This window comes from Hibiscus syriacus, unplaced genomic scaffold (genome assembly GCF_006381635.1).
Source record: "Hibiscus syriacus cultivar Baekdansim isolate YM2019G1 unplaced genomic scaffold, ASM638163v2 tig00110303_pilon, whole genome shotgun sequence".
Taxonomy (NCBI): Eukaryota; Viridiplantae; Streptophyta; class Magnoliopsida; order Malvales; family Malvaceae; genus Hibiscus; species Hibiscus syriacus.
In genome coordinates, this window is record NW_024062672.1 from 479,000 (window position 1) to 497,856 (window position 18,857).

At 34.6% G+C, this 18,857-nt stretch overlaps 1 protein-coding gene and 1 pseudogene across 2 annotated transcripts; both read right to left on the reverse strand.

The window, feature by feature from the left end:
* Nucleotides 1-4,281: 4,281 nt before the first annotated feature.
* Nucleotides 4,282-5,530, reverse strand: LOC120116851 (annotated as a pseudogene).
* A 6,473-nt stretch (nucleotides 5,531-12,003) lies between these two features.
* On the reverse strand, nucleotides 12,004-16,051 carry LOC120116742 (transcription factor MYB3R-3-like). 2 transcript variants are annotated; one of them, XM_039137148.1, is made up of 9 exons: nucleotides 15,911-16,051; nucleotides 15,401-15,552; nucleotides 15,072-15,123; nucleotides 14,781-14,838; nucleotides 14,496-14,590; nucleotides 14,304-14,407; nucleotides 13,946-14,074; nucleotides 12,721-13,790; nucleotides 12,004-12,384 (listed from the first exon to the last, which is right to left on the reverse strand). In XM_039137148.1, exons 2-8 carry the CDS (start codon nucleotides 15,544-15,546, stop codon nucleotides 12,731-12,733), a joined length of 1,644 nt encoding a protein of 547 aa, XP_038993079.1. In that variant the 5' UTR covers nucleotides 15,547-15,552; nucleotides 15,911-16,051; the 3' UTR covers nucleotides 12,004-12,384; nucleotides 12,721-12,730. The 2 variants fall into 2 exon arrangements, with proteins under 2 accessions (XP_038993079.1, XP_038993080.1); XM_039137149.1 differs by having other exon boundaries at nucleotides 15,401-15,562; nucleotides 15,911-16,050.
* Nucleotides 16,052-18,857: the final 2,806 nt, after the last annotated feature.

The window sequence follows — 18,857 nt, forward strand, 5'->3', positions numbered from 1 at the left end:
ATTACATTTTGTGCAGGCCCATAAAACAAAACCCAACATATTACAAATCTAAGCCGCCCATTACCCAAATGAAGACCCGATCTAGACCCGGATCCGACCCGGCCCAATGATAACCTAAAATAGATTAGGGTTTCTAAACCCTAATCCAACAGCCTCCACCGCCAACCAATGTTCCAGTTGCTAGTGACATTGCTGAGACATCGACCAACACCGAGCCGCGCATCGTCAAGCCATCCCGAAGCCGTCACCGACATCCTTTGACGCCGCCATTGACAAATCTGCCAACAATAAACCCAAAGTCAAAAAAAAAGAAACATAAATCCCGGAAACTCCAGGATTCAACTTACCAAATCTGAGCCCACACCCCATTTGAGATCAACCATAAATCAAGGGAGATTCGATGATGAAAAGGGGGGAGAGAAAAAAATATTGAGGGCCTTTAAATCGAAGGGTCTCAAACAGAAAAAATAAAAGGAAACCACATTCAAGCTAAAAAAAGTAAACAAAAGAAAAAAAAAGGAAAAAATCAGGGATTAGGGAGAAACCATTTAGGGCAGAACAAAAAGAAGTGAGGAAAAAAGAGAGGGGAATCGATTCAAACCAAAGGCAGAGAGCAAATTAAAGAAAAAATCTGAAAAAATATTTCCCATTTGAACCAAACACCGAAAAAAATGAAAAGAGAAGTAAAGAACGTACCTCGGTTCGAAGGGGAAAGTCCAAAAGTCATCGTTTGTCAAAAATCTCAAGAGGTAAAACCTTAGATCTAGTGTTATAGGTTTTTTTTTATGAAACGGGGTCGAGTTTCGAGTTGAGTGAGAAGAAGGGAATCTTTTGAAACCTTTTGGTCTCCTCCGGCAGCTGTATGCCGCCGTGGCTCCGACGTTAGCCCTGTAGTGAGAGCCTCTGGCCACAGTGGTCGACCTATCTTCGTTTGAGAGAGTTCCAGAGAACTCTCTCTCTCTCTCTTCATTTATTTGAAAGGAAACAAATGGGGGAAGAATGTTAAACAAAGCACATTTTGGGCTTATATGTCGAACACAAAACGGCGTCGTTTGCTGGGGGGTTATGCGTGTTTTTGCTTAAGGGTAAACAGTTTCCTTAGTCCCTCTGTCTTGTAATCTTACGTATCAACCCTTAAATGAAATTATGTTCATTTGATTTTGAGCCTTAATGTTTCAAAACTTGTATTTTGGTCTTATTATTATATGTTATTATTATTGTTGTAAATATTTAATTTTGGCTATAATGTTTGTAATTTTTTCATGTTAGTCACCGATTTAATGTGGTATATAATATTTTTTATTATTCGAATTTGGGCCCTGATATTTGTACATATTATATTTGAATCACTGCTGGAATTTGGGTTTAATTATTATCTGATCCTTTATGTTACAATTTATTTCAGTCTGGTCCTAAATATTATTTATGGGTTATTTATATTTATAGTGCTTGTATTATTTCATATTTGTGATTTTGCCCTCTGATTTATTTTATAATTAATGTTTAGCCCTTTTGGTTTCTGTTATTACTATTTTAGTCCCTAAGTTCATGTATTTACTATTTTGGTCCTTGTAATTTCAAGTACTTACTTTTTGGTCATTCTATTTCAGTTCGTAATATTTATTTGTTTTCATTTCAATCCCCTATGTATGTATATATTGTAAATGTTGTTATTTTATGTTGTAAATATTTTATTTTACATCATATGTGTTTCTATTATATTTCCTTAAATATTAATGTTATTTGAATAGTTTCGAGAACGCGAATTTGTAGAACGGACGTGGAAAGTATCACTTGATCGAAGTGGTACAATCCAATACGACATTCGAACAAATAAGAACTTGAAATAAATCAATTTTATTTGACTAATTAATTTATTTTAGTAATACAATGTGTGTTATTTTAATTCATAATTTATTTCACTGTATGCGAATGCAAATCGTCGATTTTCATTTATATTCGATTCGTATATTTATTAATGAGGGAATATTCTTTTATTGATACTAAATAGTCGAGTTACTTTCCCGATGGAGGATTGCTAATTTCGAGATTTTCTTTCGAGTTAAAGAATTTTCTGTAATTAATTCATTCGAAGAGAATTAAACAATGTTCAATAAACGATTCATCTTTTAACTTTATATTCGATTTATAATTTCCAACATTACAACAATGTGTAAGCGACACAGTACCAATTTTGGGTGCTGTGGGGGTGCTAATTCTTCCCCACGAGTAACTGACTCTCGAACCCGTTTTAATAGAATCTTTGGTAAACGCTTACCAACTTTTTTCTTAAAAAATGATTTTTCTTAAAATTATTTTTAAAAGACGTTTTTTTCAATTTAATTCAAACAAATCCAAAATACTCGATTTTCCAAAATAAAAGTCATAACTATGTTTTTAAAACAATAAATAATTGTTCCACCTGAAAAATGGTTATGACAGTTTGGCGACTCCACTGGGGATTTCTTTTAAAGAGTCAGGCTATAAGTTGCTTACACATTGTCGTTGTGGTCAAAATTATGAGTTCGAGTCTTTAGTTAACTTATGATCCATTTATTGAAGTTTCTTAATTACTTTATTTTTAATTGTGATACTAATGTTTTAAATCTGTGTTTTCAGCAGTGTTCAAATCTCTCTGGAGAGTTTTCTTTTTCTTTAGAGTCAAAGGTAGGTAAGTTCATCCTTACACACATCACGTGCATTTGTATAACATAAGCTCTAGACACGAGATTCGATCCAAAGAAAGTTGGGTGAATGCTTTACTCTCGTAAGAATTTATTTTTTGTATGAGTTTTAACAAATAACCCATGGGATACATACCTTATACCTTCGTAGGGATTTATTCCTCGTATGGGTTTAAGGCAGTGAATCCCCTTGAATTGAACTCGTTCTATTCGAAACCTGTAATGGGTGAGGATCGAGGGTTTGGCAGCCCAAGGGGGCACCGACATCAAAGACAATTCGAGTACCCTTTTCCTATTAGAGCCGAAACCATGCATGTAGTGAACCGTAGAATGGTCACCCTAGGTATAGTCATATATAACCTTTGTCCGTCAATAGGTATCCAAATTAAGTGTACACAAAGGAGGAGTATTTCTAAAGCTTTACCTTTTTGCTTTAAGTTCGTAGAATATATTTGTTATTTTTGAATAAAAGAAAGCGAACTAGATACCATGTGGTTAAGATCAATTTCTAGAAAATTATCGTTGTAGGTAGATAACATGTATGGGTATGAATGTTATCTAATAAAAGCATGTTCGGGTAGATATCATGAAGGGGTAGGTTTTATATTCATCTTTTAATAACATTTTTATCTGTACTAATTGTCTCACCTGTATTAACTAATTTCTTTTCTATTGTTGTGCATTAACTAATTTCTTTATTTTTGTTTGTGTACACTAACTTATTTCTTTTGTCTTTGTCATTTTTTTTATCATTTTTTGCATTACATTGCATCATCATAACATAATGCGAAAATGTTGATCCGTAATGGGATATTCATGAGAAATTTTTCTTAAGAAGAGATAAAAGTTTTTAATCAAGCAATCGCGTATACAGACATGCACCGAAGGCTAAAAGAAGTTCAGAATACCAGATTGAGACTTGCTCGAAGATCATGCAACACTGAAATAATGATCCACTAAGTCGAGTAGTAATCCAACAATGGAGTCTCCTCTACAATCATGTCATCACTAGTCATCAAGAAGTGACGCATTGACTTCAGCACCACAGAAGCATTAACAGAGTTAGTTTATAAAGCATTGAGGGGCATCAGTTACAAATATAAAGATCCGAGACGAAGCAGTGAGCTCGACGATCGTGCAATATTAGAGAACTAAATGATAATTCATTGATCTGAGGAGTAATCTAACAGTAGATTCTTATCTATGATCATCTAATCGCTAGGAGCGACGCACTAACTTCTGCACTGACTTCCACTTTAGATGTAACGAATGAAAAACTTCATTAGATCAAGTGGGATGTAAAAAACAACACTATAAAGTTATGTGACACTGGACCATACCCATCATATTCCTTGAATCCTTGCAAATCCCCAGTTTAACAACAATCAAAGTAGAAACCAACTATGCAATAACAAAGGCAGTGACCAGTAGCAGTCTGGGATGCTCAACATAAGACTAGCTACGTGATCTAGTCACATAAAAAATTAGAGATTGGCTCACAATGCTCACTTGTAAATATAAAACACACATCATTTGATCCTCCCTGTCCCTTAGAGACTTTACACCAAATTTGTCCGAGAAGAAGTGGTTATCATGCCTAACCTAGAAAAAAGATAGTCATCAATGCCAAGTAGCCTCCAAGCACAATTTTGGTGGAAAAAATTTCTTTCAGTTTTCAGCTATTAGGCAAGGGAGACGGCCTTACTCTGTCCTTTGAAATTGTCATGATGGTCTCATAATTTAGAATGAAAATGATCAGAACCATGAATGGTGAAAAATCAAACTTCCAGATGAGACCAATAAACATAAACCCAAACATAATACGGATAGTAAGGGAGACTGCATATATAGTGTAGTTCTTCATCCTCTGGAAAATGGCTCTGCTAGTTAACACCGTACTGATATTAATGCTTAGTCCAGGTTATGTAAGAACAATATCTGAAGTGCTCTGTGCCGCATCAATAGCATCAGCCACAGCGATACCAATATCAACCTTCTTCAAAGAAAGAGCATCATTAATTCCTTCTCTAGTCATTCCACAAATGTGCTTCATCTCTTGCAACTTCTTCACAATTTCGTATTTGTGCTCCGGAAAGACGCCAACAAACCCATCTGGCTTCTCAATCAACTCTTCTATGGGGAGGGAAGTTATGCTTGCATGCTTGTCTTGACCAAGCAAAAAAACAGATAGATACATGTTTGTTCCCATTCCAAGTCGTTGGCTAGTCCCCTTTACAATAGCAAGTTGATCACCCGAAATCATCTTGAAAATGACACCAAGATTAAGAGCTCTATGAATGGTCTCTGCACTGTCATGACTTGGAGGATCAAATATAGGAAACAAACCAACAAATTACCATGGAGTGCCAGCACCTTCTTTTGTTTTTCTGGAACTTGCTATCTTGCAACACTTAATGACTGAAGTCCATGATCTGCAAACTTATCTATGATAGAATGAACCTTATTCTTAACATCTTCTTTTGCTTTGAAAGGGTTAAGATCAGTTAAGAAGCACATTTGCTTGCTCGATGCTAGTTACCATTTGAATTAATGTAAGTCAAAGCAGTTCTCTTGTCTACAGGATTGAAAGTCAAGACGTACACCTCTCTGATACCAGCTCTTGCCTCTTTTGGATCAGCAAGCATTCCAACAATGATAACATCAATGACATCTTGATTTTCAATTCTAGAGGCTCTTGATGCAAGCAAAACAACATGCTCCTTATCAATATCCTTTGCAAACACCTCAATCAAGTTTCTATCAACACTCAGATTATTAAGAGTTAATGTCTTCGTCTTATCACTACAAAGGACATCCATACCGATCATTTCTTCAATGGTAGTCATTCACTTGGTAATAGCACCATGCTGAGACAGCCTACGAGATCTGATTACCATAATTATCATTTTCAAGGACGAGGATCTAAAACGAAAAAGTGGTCTACTTCATGCTCAACCATCTAAGCAAAGGCATGTTTGTAAAGTGGACTATCTTGTAATGTGAAGGCTTTTATCACTGGTGAAAATTATTCTACGATATTCATCTTTGGGATCAATAGTTTTTGCATTTGCATTTGCATTTGCATCTTTGCATTTTGCATTTCGTTTTTAAGCATTTTCATAAAACAAACATGGAAATATTCATGGAGGATTCTATAAAGTGGTCCTAACCACGTGACACCACATATAAGCAAAAAGCTGAAATCAATACAGTTGGAGCTTATTCAGCTGGTTGTAAGACTGAGCCTTCCAGGATGATCTGAGAAAATAGTCCCCATATCCTGAGGGTTATGATGTTGATCTCCTGTACAACGACCGCATAGAAAGCTCTAGACATTCTGCTGAAAACTGTAAGGCACTGAAGTGCGAGATCCAGAACCAGATGGATTCAGGGGCATGAATAATCGAAGAAGGATGGGGGCATGGCATCTACCACATTGCAACGAGAGCATTGTTTTGTTTGAACACATTTTTGTTATGTCTTTCATATTTGTTTCATCTTTTAAATGACTGAATTTATCCTACCTTCTGAGGTGAATAATTGAATGAATTTTTAATCTTTAGTTCTTCGAATATCGAATGAATTAAGGATTCTTTTAATTCTTTAAGAATTATAGATTTTTGACATATGGAAAGATTAGACCTTTCTTATCATGTCTAAAACCCCAAAAATAAAATCTCTCGATTCTTTACCTAAAATAATTCATGGTCACTACCAAATGACCAAATTTTGACATTTCTTATTTTTTAGACTTTTGAACGTTGCCTTTAACTTTTTGAGACACAAAGAGTCATATACATACCATTCTTTGTTTCAATAAAGTCATACCGTCGTTTTTAGACGCAAAACTGACATTTTTATACTAATAAAACCTGAAGCATTGAGTACAAGATGTTCACTTGAGCATGAACCTTCTTACCATAAGACACAACTTGAGATACCTTGCATCAATTTTCTGAAGTTGAGCTTGTAAAATTGAGTCATGCTGGGGCAAGAAGTAGAAAATGAGAATTAATTTGAAATAATTCTATCATGCATTAATTATATTTTTTCATGTGAATAAAAAAAATTAATCTTGAAAATCTATCCCCTTGGGGATACCTCTTCTGCAAAGACTTTAATGTATGAGATGATGAACGGCTTTGTTTTATTTATCCACATATATATATATATATCCCTTGTTGTCCCCTTTTGAGCCTATAATATTTTTCTTCTGATTCAACCCTAATCAAGGGTCACCCTCCACACTAGGGGCAAGGTAGAAGAAATTTGCTCACATGAGTGAAGACCTCAATCCAGAGGAGATACCGAAAGGTGAACCAAATTCCAAGTGCAAAGATCCAATCAAAACGAAGAGAAAAAAAGCAAAGAAAGAGCAAAAAGAAAAGAAGCAAAGAGCAAAAAGATAAAATAAACAAAGAAAAAGGGACAAGAATCACATGTAAAGATTCCCTCAAGACGAATGGCGCATCAAACTTCAAACTATGAGATTGATCTAGTACAATCATTTCAGAATCATTGAATCACTTCACTCGAAGATCATGGAGCATCCAGATAAAGCATCAAGAGAAAAACATACGAGCATATTCAAATTGAGCAATACAAGATTGAAGGCATCAGAATGAATTGATCCTTGGTTTAATAACCTTTAAAAATTTGTTTGGGTCTATTTATCCCTTTCTTTCATAACCATGAACCATAGCCTACATTACATGCTTTAAAAGTCCCTTCTAATCATACATGGATTTCGAAACAGAAGAGACTATCTTCAGATTTCATCCCACACATCAGGATTAATCTTTATTTGCAAAATGTTTTCTAAAATCTTTAATGCATGATAGAGAAAAATAAAAAAGAGGGTTCAAGATATAAATTATGAATAATGTCTTGAAAGCAAAGGAGGATTTGAGTTGAAAACCAGAAAAGTCAACTCGAATATAAAAATTGTGCAGCTGAGGCGATCGCACAAATTTCTTGATAAGGCATCATACAATTGAGTGTGACCATGAGAGCTGGGAGTCGGAGATCACTTCTAGTAGAGGAGCATACAAACTACCCCATCAAATCAGTGAGAATCAAAGAAACAAGAAGGCCAAACTATTGACCAAAAACAACAACCTGAGACATTTTACCCTTTCCTTACTTAATCATTTCCCAAAGATAACTTTGATCTTGACACTTGTCAATTAACTATAATTTATTGAAAGATTAACAATGTAATTAGTTCTTTGATATCCAATGAACTCTAGTTTTATGATTTATCACACTTGTAAAACCTAAAAATGAGCAATATTTTCAAAATCTTTTATTAAACATTTTTCAAAACTCTTCTAATTGATATTTTCAGATTTTGAAAATAAAAGAAGAAGAAAAACACTTTTCAAACATGAAAATCTCTCTAGAGTAGATCTTGGTAAATGACATGTGGCTCTCAGACACAAAGTTTATGCTTAGAATCTGCGTTAAAGTAATAAACGAGGAACAATGAGGGCATCTTTGAAGTTTCAACATCAAATGTTAAGGCATATTTGGAGATTTAACATCGAATATTGGGGCATCTTTGGGGATTCAAAATCCTGATACGAATGATCAGATCTTCTGAAGGTATTTCCTCCACCAGCAGGAATAAGCAGAGTATCAGTATCCTTTGATATTGTTTCTCTCTAAACAAACTATTGTCTCGCTTAAAATAATTTTCTTTCAAAACAAATTTTGTCTCATTTGAGACATAAAGTATCTTTGATTTTGTTTCCTAGGAAACAAAAATTTTGTCTAGTTTAAGACAGCTTGAAGCATTATCTCTGAATCGGTTTCTTTTGAAACCAAAATCCCCTGGCCAAGACTTATGAACAGATGAGCAGTGTCAACCCTAGATAACCAAGACTTATCATTGTATGAGCAGTGTTATCATCCCTATATGGCCAAGACTTATAAACAAATGAGCAATGTCATCACCTGACCAGATCTCCTCATTATGTATGTGTTATGTCAACTTAGATAACCATCCATCCCCCATCAGAGTGAAACCATGTTATCACCCTTAGATGGCCAAGACTCATGAACAGATGAGCAGTGTCATCACCTGATCAGATCTCCTCATTATGTAGGAGTTGTGTCAACTTAGATAACCAGTCGTCCCTATCATATTGGAACCGTGTTATCACCTTTAGATGGCCAAGACTCATGAACAGATGAGCAGTGTCATCACCTGAACAGATCTCCTCATTATGTAGGAGTTGTTTCAACTTAGATAACCAGCTGTCTCCATCAGAGTGGAACCGTGTTATCACCTTTAGATGACCAAAACTCATGAACAGATGAGCACTGTCATCACCTGACCAGATCTCCTCATTATGTAGGAGTCGTGTCACCCCTAGATAACCAGTCGTCCTCATCATGTAGGAACCGTGTTATCATTTTTAGATGGCCATAACTCTTCATCACGTATGAGTTGTGTCATCACCCGACCTAATCTCCTCATCACGTAGGAGCCGTGTCAACCCTTAGACGACCAAAACTCTTCATTGTGTATGAGCAGTGTCATCTCCAAACAACAAACACCATCAATTTTAAATAAAAAATAGAACAAAAATTGGTTGTCTTTTTCGTCTTTGCCCTATTCTTGTTAACACAAGAATGAGCAAAGAGGGGCAGCTGTAGACACCCATTTTTACCCGGGTAAAATTATTATTATTATTATTAATTATTTTTATTACATTTTGTGCAGACCCACAAAACAAAGCCTATCAGATTACAAATCTAAGCCGCCCATGATCCAAATGGAGACCCGATCCAGACTCGGTTCAGGCCCGAATCCGACCCGACCTGACCCAATGATAACCTAAAACATATTACGGTTTCTAAACCCTAATCCACCAGCCTCCGCCACCAGCCAATGTTTCTATCGCCAGTGACGCTACTGAGCCATCAAGCCAACACCGAGCCGCGCTTCGTCGAGCCATCCCGAAGCCGTTGTCGATATCCTTTGACGCTGCCATTGAAAAATCTACCAACAATAAACCCAAAGTAAAAAAGAGAGAAATATAAATCCCAGAAAATCCGGGATTCAACTTACCAAATCCGAGCCCACATCCCATTTGAGATCAACCATAAATCAAGGGAGATTCGGTGATGAAAAGGGGGAGAGAAAAAAAAACATTGAGGGCCTTTAAAATCGAAGGGTCTCGAATAGAAAAAACAAAAGAAAACCACATTCGAGCTAAAAAAGCAAACAAAATTAAAAAAGAGAGGAAAAATCAGGGATTAGAGAGAAACCATTCGGGGTAGAGCAAAAAGAATGGAGGAAAAAAAAGAGGGGAACCAATTCAAACCCAAAGGAAAAGAGAAAATTAAAGAAAAAATATGAAAAATATTTCCCACTTGAGCCAAACACTGAAAAAAGTGAAAAGAAAAGTAAAGAACGTACCTCGGTTCGAAGGGGAAAGTCCAAAAGCCACCGTTTGTCAAAAATCTCAAGAGGTAAAACCTTAGATCTAGTGATCTAGGGTTTTTTTTTATGAAATGGGGTCGGGTTTCGAGTTGAGTGAGAATAGAGGAATCTTTTGGAGCCTTTTGGTCTCCTCTGACAGTTGTACGCTGTCGTTTGCTGTCGTGGCTCCGCCGTAGGAGTCTTGCCACAATGCCCGACCTCTCTTCGTTTGAGAGAGTTTCAGAGAACTCCCTCTCTCTTCGTTTATTTGAAAGGAAACAAATGGGGGAAGAATGTTAAACAAAGCCCATTTTGGGCTTATATATCGAACATAAAATGACGTCGTTTGTTGGGGGTTCTGCGTGTTTTTTCTTAAGGGTAAATAGTTCCCTTAGTCCCTTTGTCTTTGTAATCTTATGTATCAACCCTTAAATGAAATTATGTTCATTTGATTTCGAGCCTTAATGTTTCAAAACTTGTATTTTGGTCTTATTATTATATGTTATTATTATTGTTGTAAATATTTAATTTTGGCTATAATGTTTGTAATTTTTTCATGTTAGTCACTGATTTCATGTGGTATATAATATTTTTTATTATTCGAATTTGGGCCCTGATATTTGCAAATATTGTATTTTAATCAGTGTTGGAATTTGGATTTAATTATTATCTGATCCTTTATGTTACGATTTATTTCAGTCTGGTCCGAAATATTATTTATGGGTTATTTACATTTATAGTGCTTGTATTATTTCATATTTGTGATTTTGCCCTCTGATTTATTTTATAATTAATGTTTAGCCCTTTTGGTTTCTGTTATTACTATTTTAGTCCCTAAGTTCCTGTATTTACTATTTTGGTCCTTGTAATTTCAAGTACTTACTTTTTGGTTGTTTTATTTCGGTTTGTAATATTTATTTTTTTTTTCTTTTCAATCCCCTATGTATGTACATATTGTAAATGTTGTTATTTTATGTTGTAAATATTTTATTTTACATCATATGTGTTTCTATTATATTTCCTTAAATATTAATGTTATTTGAATAGTTTCGAGAACGCGAATTTGTAGATCGGGCGTGAAAAGTATCACTTGATCGAAGTGGTACAATCCAATATGACAATGTGTGTTATTTTAATTCACAATTTATTTCACTATATGCGAATGCAAATCGTCGATTTTCATTTATATTCGATTTGTATATTTATTAATGAGGGAATATTCTTTTATTGATAAGAAATAATCGAGTTAGCTTTCCAGATGGAGGATTGCTAATTTCGAGATTTCCTTTCGAGTTAAAGAATTTTCTGTAATTAATTAATTTGAAGCAAATTAAACAATGTTCAATAAACGGTTCCTTTTAACTTTATATTCAATTTGTAATTTCCAACATTACGACAACGTGTAAGCGACACAGTACCAATTTTGGGCGATGTGAGGGTGTTAATCCTTCCCTACGCGTAACCGACTCCCAAACCCGTTTTAATAGAATCTTTAGTAAACGCAAACCAACTTTTGTTTTAAAAAACGATTTTTCTTAAAATTGTTTTTAAAAAACGTTTTTAGGAATTCGACATACCTAACCTAAAGGTCGTTGACGACTCTTTTCAATTTAATTCAAACAAATCCAAAATCACCCAATTTTCCAAACTAAAAGTCATAACTGTATTTGTAAAACAATAAATAATTGTTACACCTGAAAAATGGTTATGACACTTACATTTTACATTCTCTACCCAAAGCTTACCAAAGGGTGGCTTTGGCCTCATGGATCTGAATCAGCAAATGTGTTTGAATTTGAGGGTAAAAAACTCGCTTAGAAAGACTTTACTTAAGAGTAGAGTTTGATGATAAAAAGGTAGAAGACAAATTCCATTTTACTGTCAGGAGGCTGGCAAAGAGAATCAACCAACATGTATTGAAGAATATATTATTATTGTTATTTTGTATGCAAATGAGAGGGAACAGAAAAATATCTCAGAAACCCCTTCAACCTCTCTATCTCAGCTTAGGAACATTCTATTGGAGTCGGTGTACAAAATACCGAGTCTATTCTTCAAAACGACACAGGTTGGAAATCTGGGATTTTGTCCATGATTGGGGTTCATGTATGTCTTGATACCACTAAGAGTGTCAGATTAACAAATATCTGCAAGATGATCGAGCAATGGCATTGAAGGTGCCCCGCATAGTCTGCTGGGACGACAAATCTCAATCCGGATGTCATTGCTTCGGAAACACCGAGCCAACTTCAAAAGAATATTTCTCCCACCCTATAAGACAGACAGGAAAGAGAGAGGGAATGAAATAAATGGTAAACTGGTTTTCTTGCATTTTTAATTTGTTTGGTATTGTTAGTAAGCCCATAGAGAAAATCAACAGGATAAACTTGAATGAGATAGCAAAAAGCTACTCGATAGAGAAACATGATTCTATGCATACGTGTGATTGCAAAGTTTTGATAGTTTATCATGATATTTCAATCTAATCGGGCAAAGTTTGGGACGGAAGCATGAACACAACTGACTGATCATCAATGTAGAAAATCACAATGGAGAATCACTAGAACACAACACGCTATAAAATTTGAAATGCAATGCCATACTTACAGTTTGAGCGCTATGTGACTCCCATCCTTGTCGTATTCAAGCGGTCTTCAACAGGAGTGCTGCCGATCAATGATAAATCCAAAGCTTTTGTCTTACCTTCATGCCTCTCTTTATCGAATGTCAACTCAAGTTGTCTCTCTACCGACTTAAAAACAGCAGTTCTTTTAGATCTTAACCGGTATGGAGGAGATGCATTAAAAGCTGTACAATTAGGCCCAGTGTTGCTATTGTCTTGACAAGCAGGACTCTCACATGAATCTCCATCATGAAACTGAGACCGTTCTATACTGTTTTCAGTTCTTTCCAGTTCACCAGATACTAGAATCATATCCTTGAAAGCATCCTTGTTCCACGTTGCATGTGACTGGGCTTTGGACTTTCTCTTTCGAAATATAGAAGGTGTGTTTGGGAAGGTCTTAGCAGCAATTCTAAGAATATACTCGGGACTGTGTTTACCAAAACCACTGCTCTTCACACAAGGCGGAGTGAAGAAACTAATCGGTGATTTAATAGAAGTCCATTCGTGCTGCACTCCCTTTCTAAAATTTTCTGAATCTAATGTAGTACCACCTCGTAATCTAGGTGATTCACAACATAAAGAGCCATAAGTTGGAGTGTCAAGCCCTACCTGTGTCTCACAAACTTTGTCTTCACCAATTTGAGAGCTCATTCCTTGATTCACGAACTTCACCCCCGACTCTGAGTTACTGCAGCACGGATTTACATCAGATGACCGCGGCTTGCACTTTGCACTTTCAGTATCAGCGGACTGATTTGGAGCAACACTTGATGAAGTAACCATATCTTGAACTGGAGCAGAGGACTCCAATCGGTCTTTCCCATCTTCACTTAGCTTACATGTATTTGTTGTTTCAGATGATGTTTGAGCAGGGGAACCTGATTCTTTTTCCGAACAAACTAGGAAAATTTTGTTAGTAGGTGTTTTTATATCCTTAGTCCCATTTTGGAAACCATTCTTTGAAACTGGCGGAAGCTTCCCTGTAGCCAAATAGAAATCTAACTTCTTCTTCAAGGAACTATTCCAGTGGTTCTTTATTGCATTATCAGTCCTGTATAAACAGAATCCACCGTAAGCTAAGGCCAACATGAAAACACTTCAATGGCATTTAAAAATGATTTACTAACATCCCTTTGATCAAATATGTTGGCAAAGCTTTAGAACACAAGCTATGTAACACAAGTTACAAACTAAAAAGAACGATACCTTCCAGGTAAAACTTTAGCAATTTCAGCCCACTTGTTCCCATATGTCCGATGCGCATTCATAAGGGCCAACTCCTCCTCTAACGTCCAAGCATCTTTCTTTATATCAGGATTCAAATGGTTGTGCCATCTGCAGAACATTGATAAAGCATGGAATAATCAACCATTCATTTTCTTTATGTGAATAGGTTGGGACATCAAGATGGGTTAATAAAAAGAACAATACCAATAGCCTCATTGTATGAAACTTAATTAACAAACTTTGGTACATAATTTAGTTAACATACAAATAAATTACCTAGCAGTTTAAAGGAATCTCTAGGAATGCAAATAATAGGAAGTAAAATTTAAATTATTACCTCTCACGGCATTGTTTCCCTATCCGTCCAGGCAAAGATTTTGCAATAACAGACCATTTTGTGGGCCCATATTTTGATACAAGTTCAATAATTTTATCATCCTCCTGGAGAAAAAGCAACAGATAGATTAATGCCTGTTTTATGAGTTGCAAAAAAATGGATAGTGTAAAGGAAAGAGCCTAAAAGGTCTACCTCTTGAGTCCAAGGTCCTTTAACAAGATCGGGGTTCAGGACTTTCTGCCATCTGTGTAGACATTGCACCTCTGATCTATCTGGAAAAAATTCAGCTGCACCATATGAAAATATTAACACCCGTTAGACCATAGCAGATACCATAATTGAAACAAATGTAAAGGCCAAGATGATGATTTTTACCCATTCCTCTATGACCTTAAGCTTACTTTTTTGTCAGACAACAAAAGTATATAAAAATAGCACATGTAACAAATACGAAAATTCCAAAGGAATGAATAAAACCTATTTTTTTCCAACTCTTCCCCTTAAAAGCTGCAACAGCATTCCTTAACGTCTCATCCTGGAATCAATAAAAACATCAAACAATGTTAACAGAAAAGGCAAAAACTCCAAAGAATGAACAAGAGTAAACAATGAATGAATCTTCAATTGTTCTACAATCCATGAAACAACTCACCTAGATTGTCTTCTAAATGGTTTTCTACCCATAAGGCCGAATGTAAAAAAAACATTTTACCTAGACCATATTTCGTATAGAAATTAATGCAAATACAAAGGGAAAAAATGCTTTACCTCTTCTGGCGTCCAACCACCTTTTGCTCGCCTAATAGGGCCAGTAGTTCTCCTGAAAATTCAGTATGAAAATACAATTATTCACAGCTGGTTGAAACATTATTCAAAACATTAAAATTCAATGCAATTTGCTAACAGCAAGTATGAGTATTAGAAACAAATGCTCAACAATCTGTGCTGGTGAATCGATATCTGATGTAATTAGTAATCACAAACTGCACCGAAACAGAAAAGCATAAGTTTGAAAAAAAAAATAAAAGCAGAATCAGCTGAATCCAAACAAGTAGAGCAAAAAATAGAAAACTAAAGAAGTTAATCCGAAACAATACCGGTGACTTGGTGATGTTGGTGCCGGACTAGATACACCTGGGGACTTTACAACCGCATTGCCGCCATCTTCGGATATAGAAGAACTTGAGGCGGTGGTTAATTGCTTCTTCTGAAGACAACTTTCTTCTATCCTTAATTCAGCCATCACTTTCTACAATAATCTCGAAACAACAAAGGAAAAACATTTATTAACTGATTCATGACCGTTTCAAATCCTTAAAACCCCACCTTCTAACCAAAATCCCAAATCCACAGCACCGCCAGGCGCAGAAAAACGACAAAACTCAGATCTTAATTCACTAACCAGATAAAAGAAACAAAGAAAACAAGAAAAAAGAACAAAACCCCACATCGCTTAAACATAATTCTAGGGTTTAAACCCGGAAAAAGTAAAAACAACAATGAAAATTTCACGAATCAATTGAACTTGAGGCTTAAGAAAATGATTATAACAGTAAATACATAAAAAATCAAAACAAAAGAATTATGATTCAAGAACATAAACCCACTTGAGTGGCGGGAATCAAGCTCCAGCTCCTTCGAGAAAAATCCCTTTTCGAACCAAAAAAAAGGTCTTTGTTAGAAGGAACTCAAACGTTGCTTCCTTGGTTTCGTGAAATCCTCGCCCGTTGAATCTAAAGAGAGGAAAACAAAGAGTTTTTTATTTATATAAAAAGAGGCCAAGGATTATTATAACGAATATATCATCACCGACGTCTCCGTTAACTGCCGTTATGGAGGAGAATTAACGTCTTATTTTTCTTCTTTCCAGGCTTTTCAAAACTCTGTGGGTTTGGGTTAACGGTTTTAAAGTTAACGTTAGGGGTGACGTGGTGGGAAGTTTTTGAACCTCAAACGGCAGTCACTCTAGCTGTGCAAAGGCCCCAACTTAATAGCAGTTAAATATCGAACGAATTTAGGGCTGGCGGATCCGCCGTTGGGTTTCGCGGGTGATTCTGGAGCGTTGGATTGGGGGATGGCGTTCGAGGTTTAAATAAATAGAAAGATACGTTTTAACTGAATTTAATGTTTTGTACTCGGAATATCTTTAATATGGGAGATCAACGGTTTGTAACTGATTACATGCAGTTTATAGCTATTTTATAGGTTTAATTTAGACCCTTGGATTGAGAATACAATAAACGAAATCATTTGGGGCAACTTTTTTAAATATTTTTAAAGTGAAGGGCATATTGGACTAACAATCGGAAGCAATCCTATTTCCTATATAATTATAATTATAATTATTTTTAACCAAATAATTCTAAATTTGATTTTTTTTTTAACTTTTCCTTACCATATTAAACTAAATTTCACATTCTTTTTCTTAAATAATGGAATACACTTGGCCCTTAAGGGTTTAGTGCCCTTATTAATAATGATACTTTTTTAATTAAAATTATTGCATAGATTTGTTTTAATTTTAATGGTGGGCTGTGCCTAGAAACCCAATGGAGCAGGAACAAATTCAAATGGGAAAGAAAGGCATCTGTTAAGCATTTTTAATATTTACAGGAATCCTTCATGGCTTCAAAACCTGTGTGTTTTGCTTCTGGTAATGGTCTAGTACATAACATCTAATAGGGGTTCAATTATAAGTTTATTGATTAGAGATTGACATATTTAATGTAACAGATATTTATTAATAATTAATTAATTTTAATAAATATTTTTTCGGTAATCAAGATGTAAGGATTAGCCTTTAGAATTAAGAGACTTGAAAAAAGATGTAGTAATTAGGGATTTTTTTTATTCGATAAATGTTTATAACTTTATTCATATGAAAATTATTAGTTCTTGTGAGACAGGTTTGTACTCTTAGCCAATGGATGATGTTTTCGTTATTTTAGGATCATATATAGGAATAAAATAAGGGATCAAACTTTATTAAATATTATTTTTAATATAATTATATTTTGTCTTCTTACCGTATTATTTATTTGGGTAAACTACACATTTAGTACCTAAACTATCAATTTTGTTTTGTTTTAATACCTAAACTTTCTTTTGTTTCAAAATTATACCTAACATTTATTTTTTTTATTTTATTTTGATACTTCACCGTTAAAAACATAACGGGACTATTATACGTGGCACTTTTTTATGGGTAACTTGCATCATTAATCACTCAATTATCTTCTCACTCCTATTTTAGTCACTAAAGTTTATTTTTTTTAATTTAATTACTTAACTTTTAATTTACTCCTAATTTAATCACTTTAACTTTTATTTTTTTAATTTTAATTTAATTACTTAACTTTTAGTTAAATTGACATTTTTTAAATTGCGGTGACTAAAATAAGAGTGAAAATGTAGTTGAATGGTGAATGATGTAATTTATCCATAAAAGATGCAATATCATTAAGTTTTTAATGACGAGTACTGAAATGAAACAAAAAAAATTAGGTAGCATTTTTAAACAAATAAAAGTTAAGATACTAAAAGAACTAAAATTGATAATTTATGTATTAAACATGTAATTTATCCTATTTACTTCTATCCACGCATCCTCGACTTGAATAAAAAATATCTAAAGCTGAATTTGATTTGATTCGAAACCTTACGAACTTAAAATTATTAAGCTCGATTCAAACTCGAAATTAAAAAAATGAAGCTCGACTCAAAAATTTAAAATTTTCAAATTTGACTCGAGTTTGAAGAAACTTGTATCCAAAACATTTTCAAACTTAACCCGATTGAAGCTCCAACTCAAGTTCAATTCAAACTTAAACTCAAATTTAAACTGAAAGTTTAAATACATAAAATTTTATATTTTAAAAACTAATAACATATTAACATTAATATTATTAATAATTTAATTCTAAAAATTAAAAATTTAATTTGTATATACTAAATAGAATATTAAGTAACTTATTTTAATTCTTTAAAATCTGTAATTGAGTTTAAACCAAATCTAAGAATTAACAGAGTGGAATTTGAATAATTTACTGTCAGTGCTAATATTGAAATAGTGGAATCCAAATAGTCAACATGATTGAGATTGATGGGGCCGAAGTAAATATTCTTTGAAATCATATATCCTGTTGGTCTGTCACTGCTGAGTAGCAGTGTGGAGAGTGCAGTCAGAATTCATGTTTAGGCCATTCGATTTTGAGAATAAAAGTTTGTTGAGTAATTATGAAAATACCCCACCAAACCTTGGCCTCATCCAATTCCCCAAATCCTTCGCTTTCTACGTTCCCACACAATCCCAGAAAAAGGAATGCATTGAAGATTCCGAGAAAAACATCTTTAACCAAAGGGGAAGGCAAAGTAGCTTCCTGACTTCCATACATAAAATATAGATGCGAATCATAATATCTCCTCAGATTTGTAATATCTGAACACACACCAAGCAACCATGGCCTTTACACGCAAATTCCTGATGAAGTTTTGCTTATAAGCAATGGCTACTTTTATTCTAATAATCCCAGAAAACAAAGAAGATTTATTTGC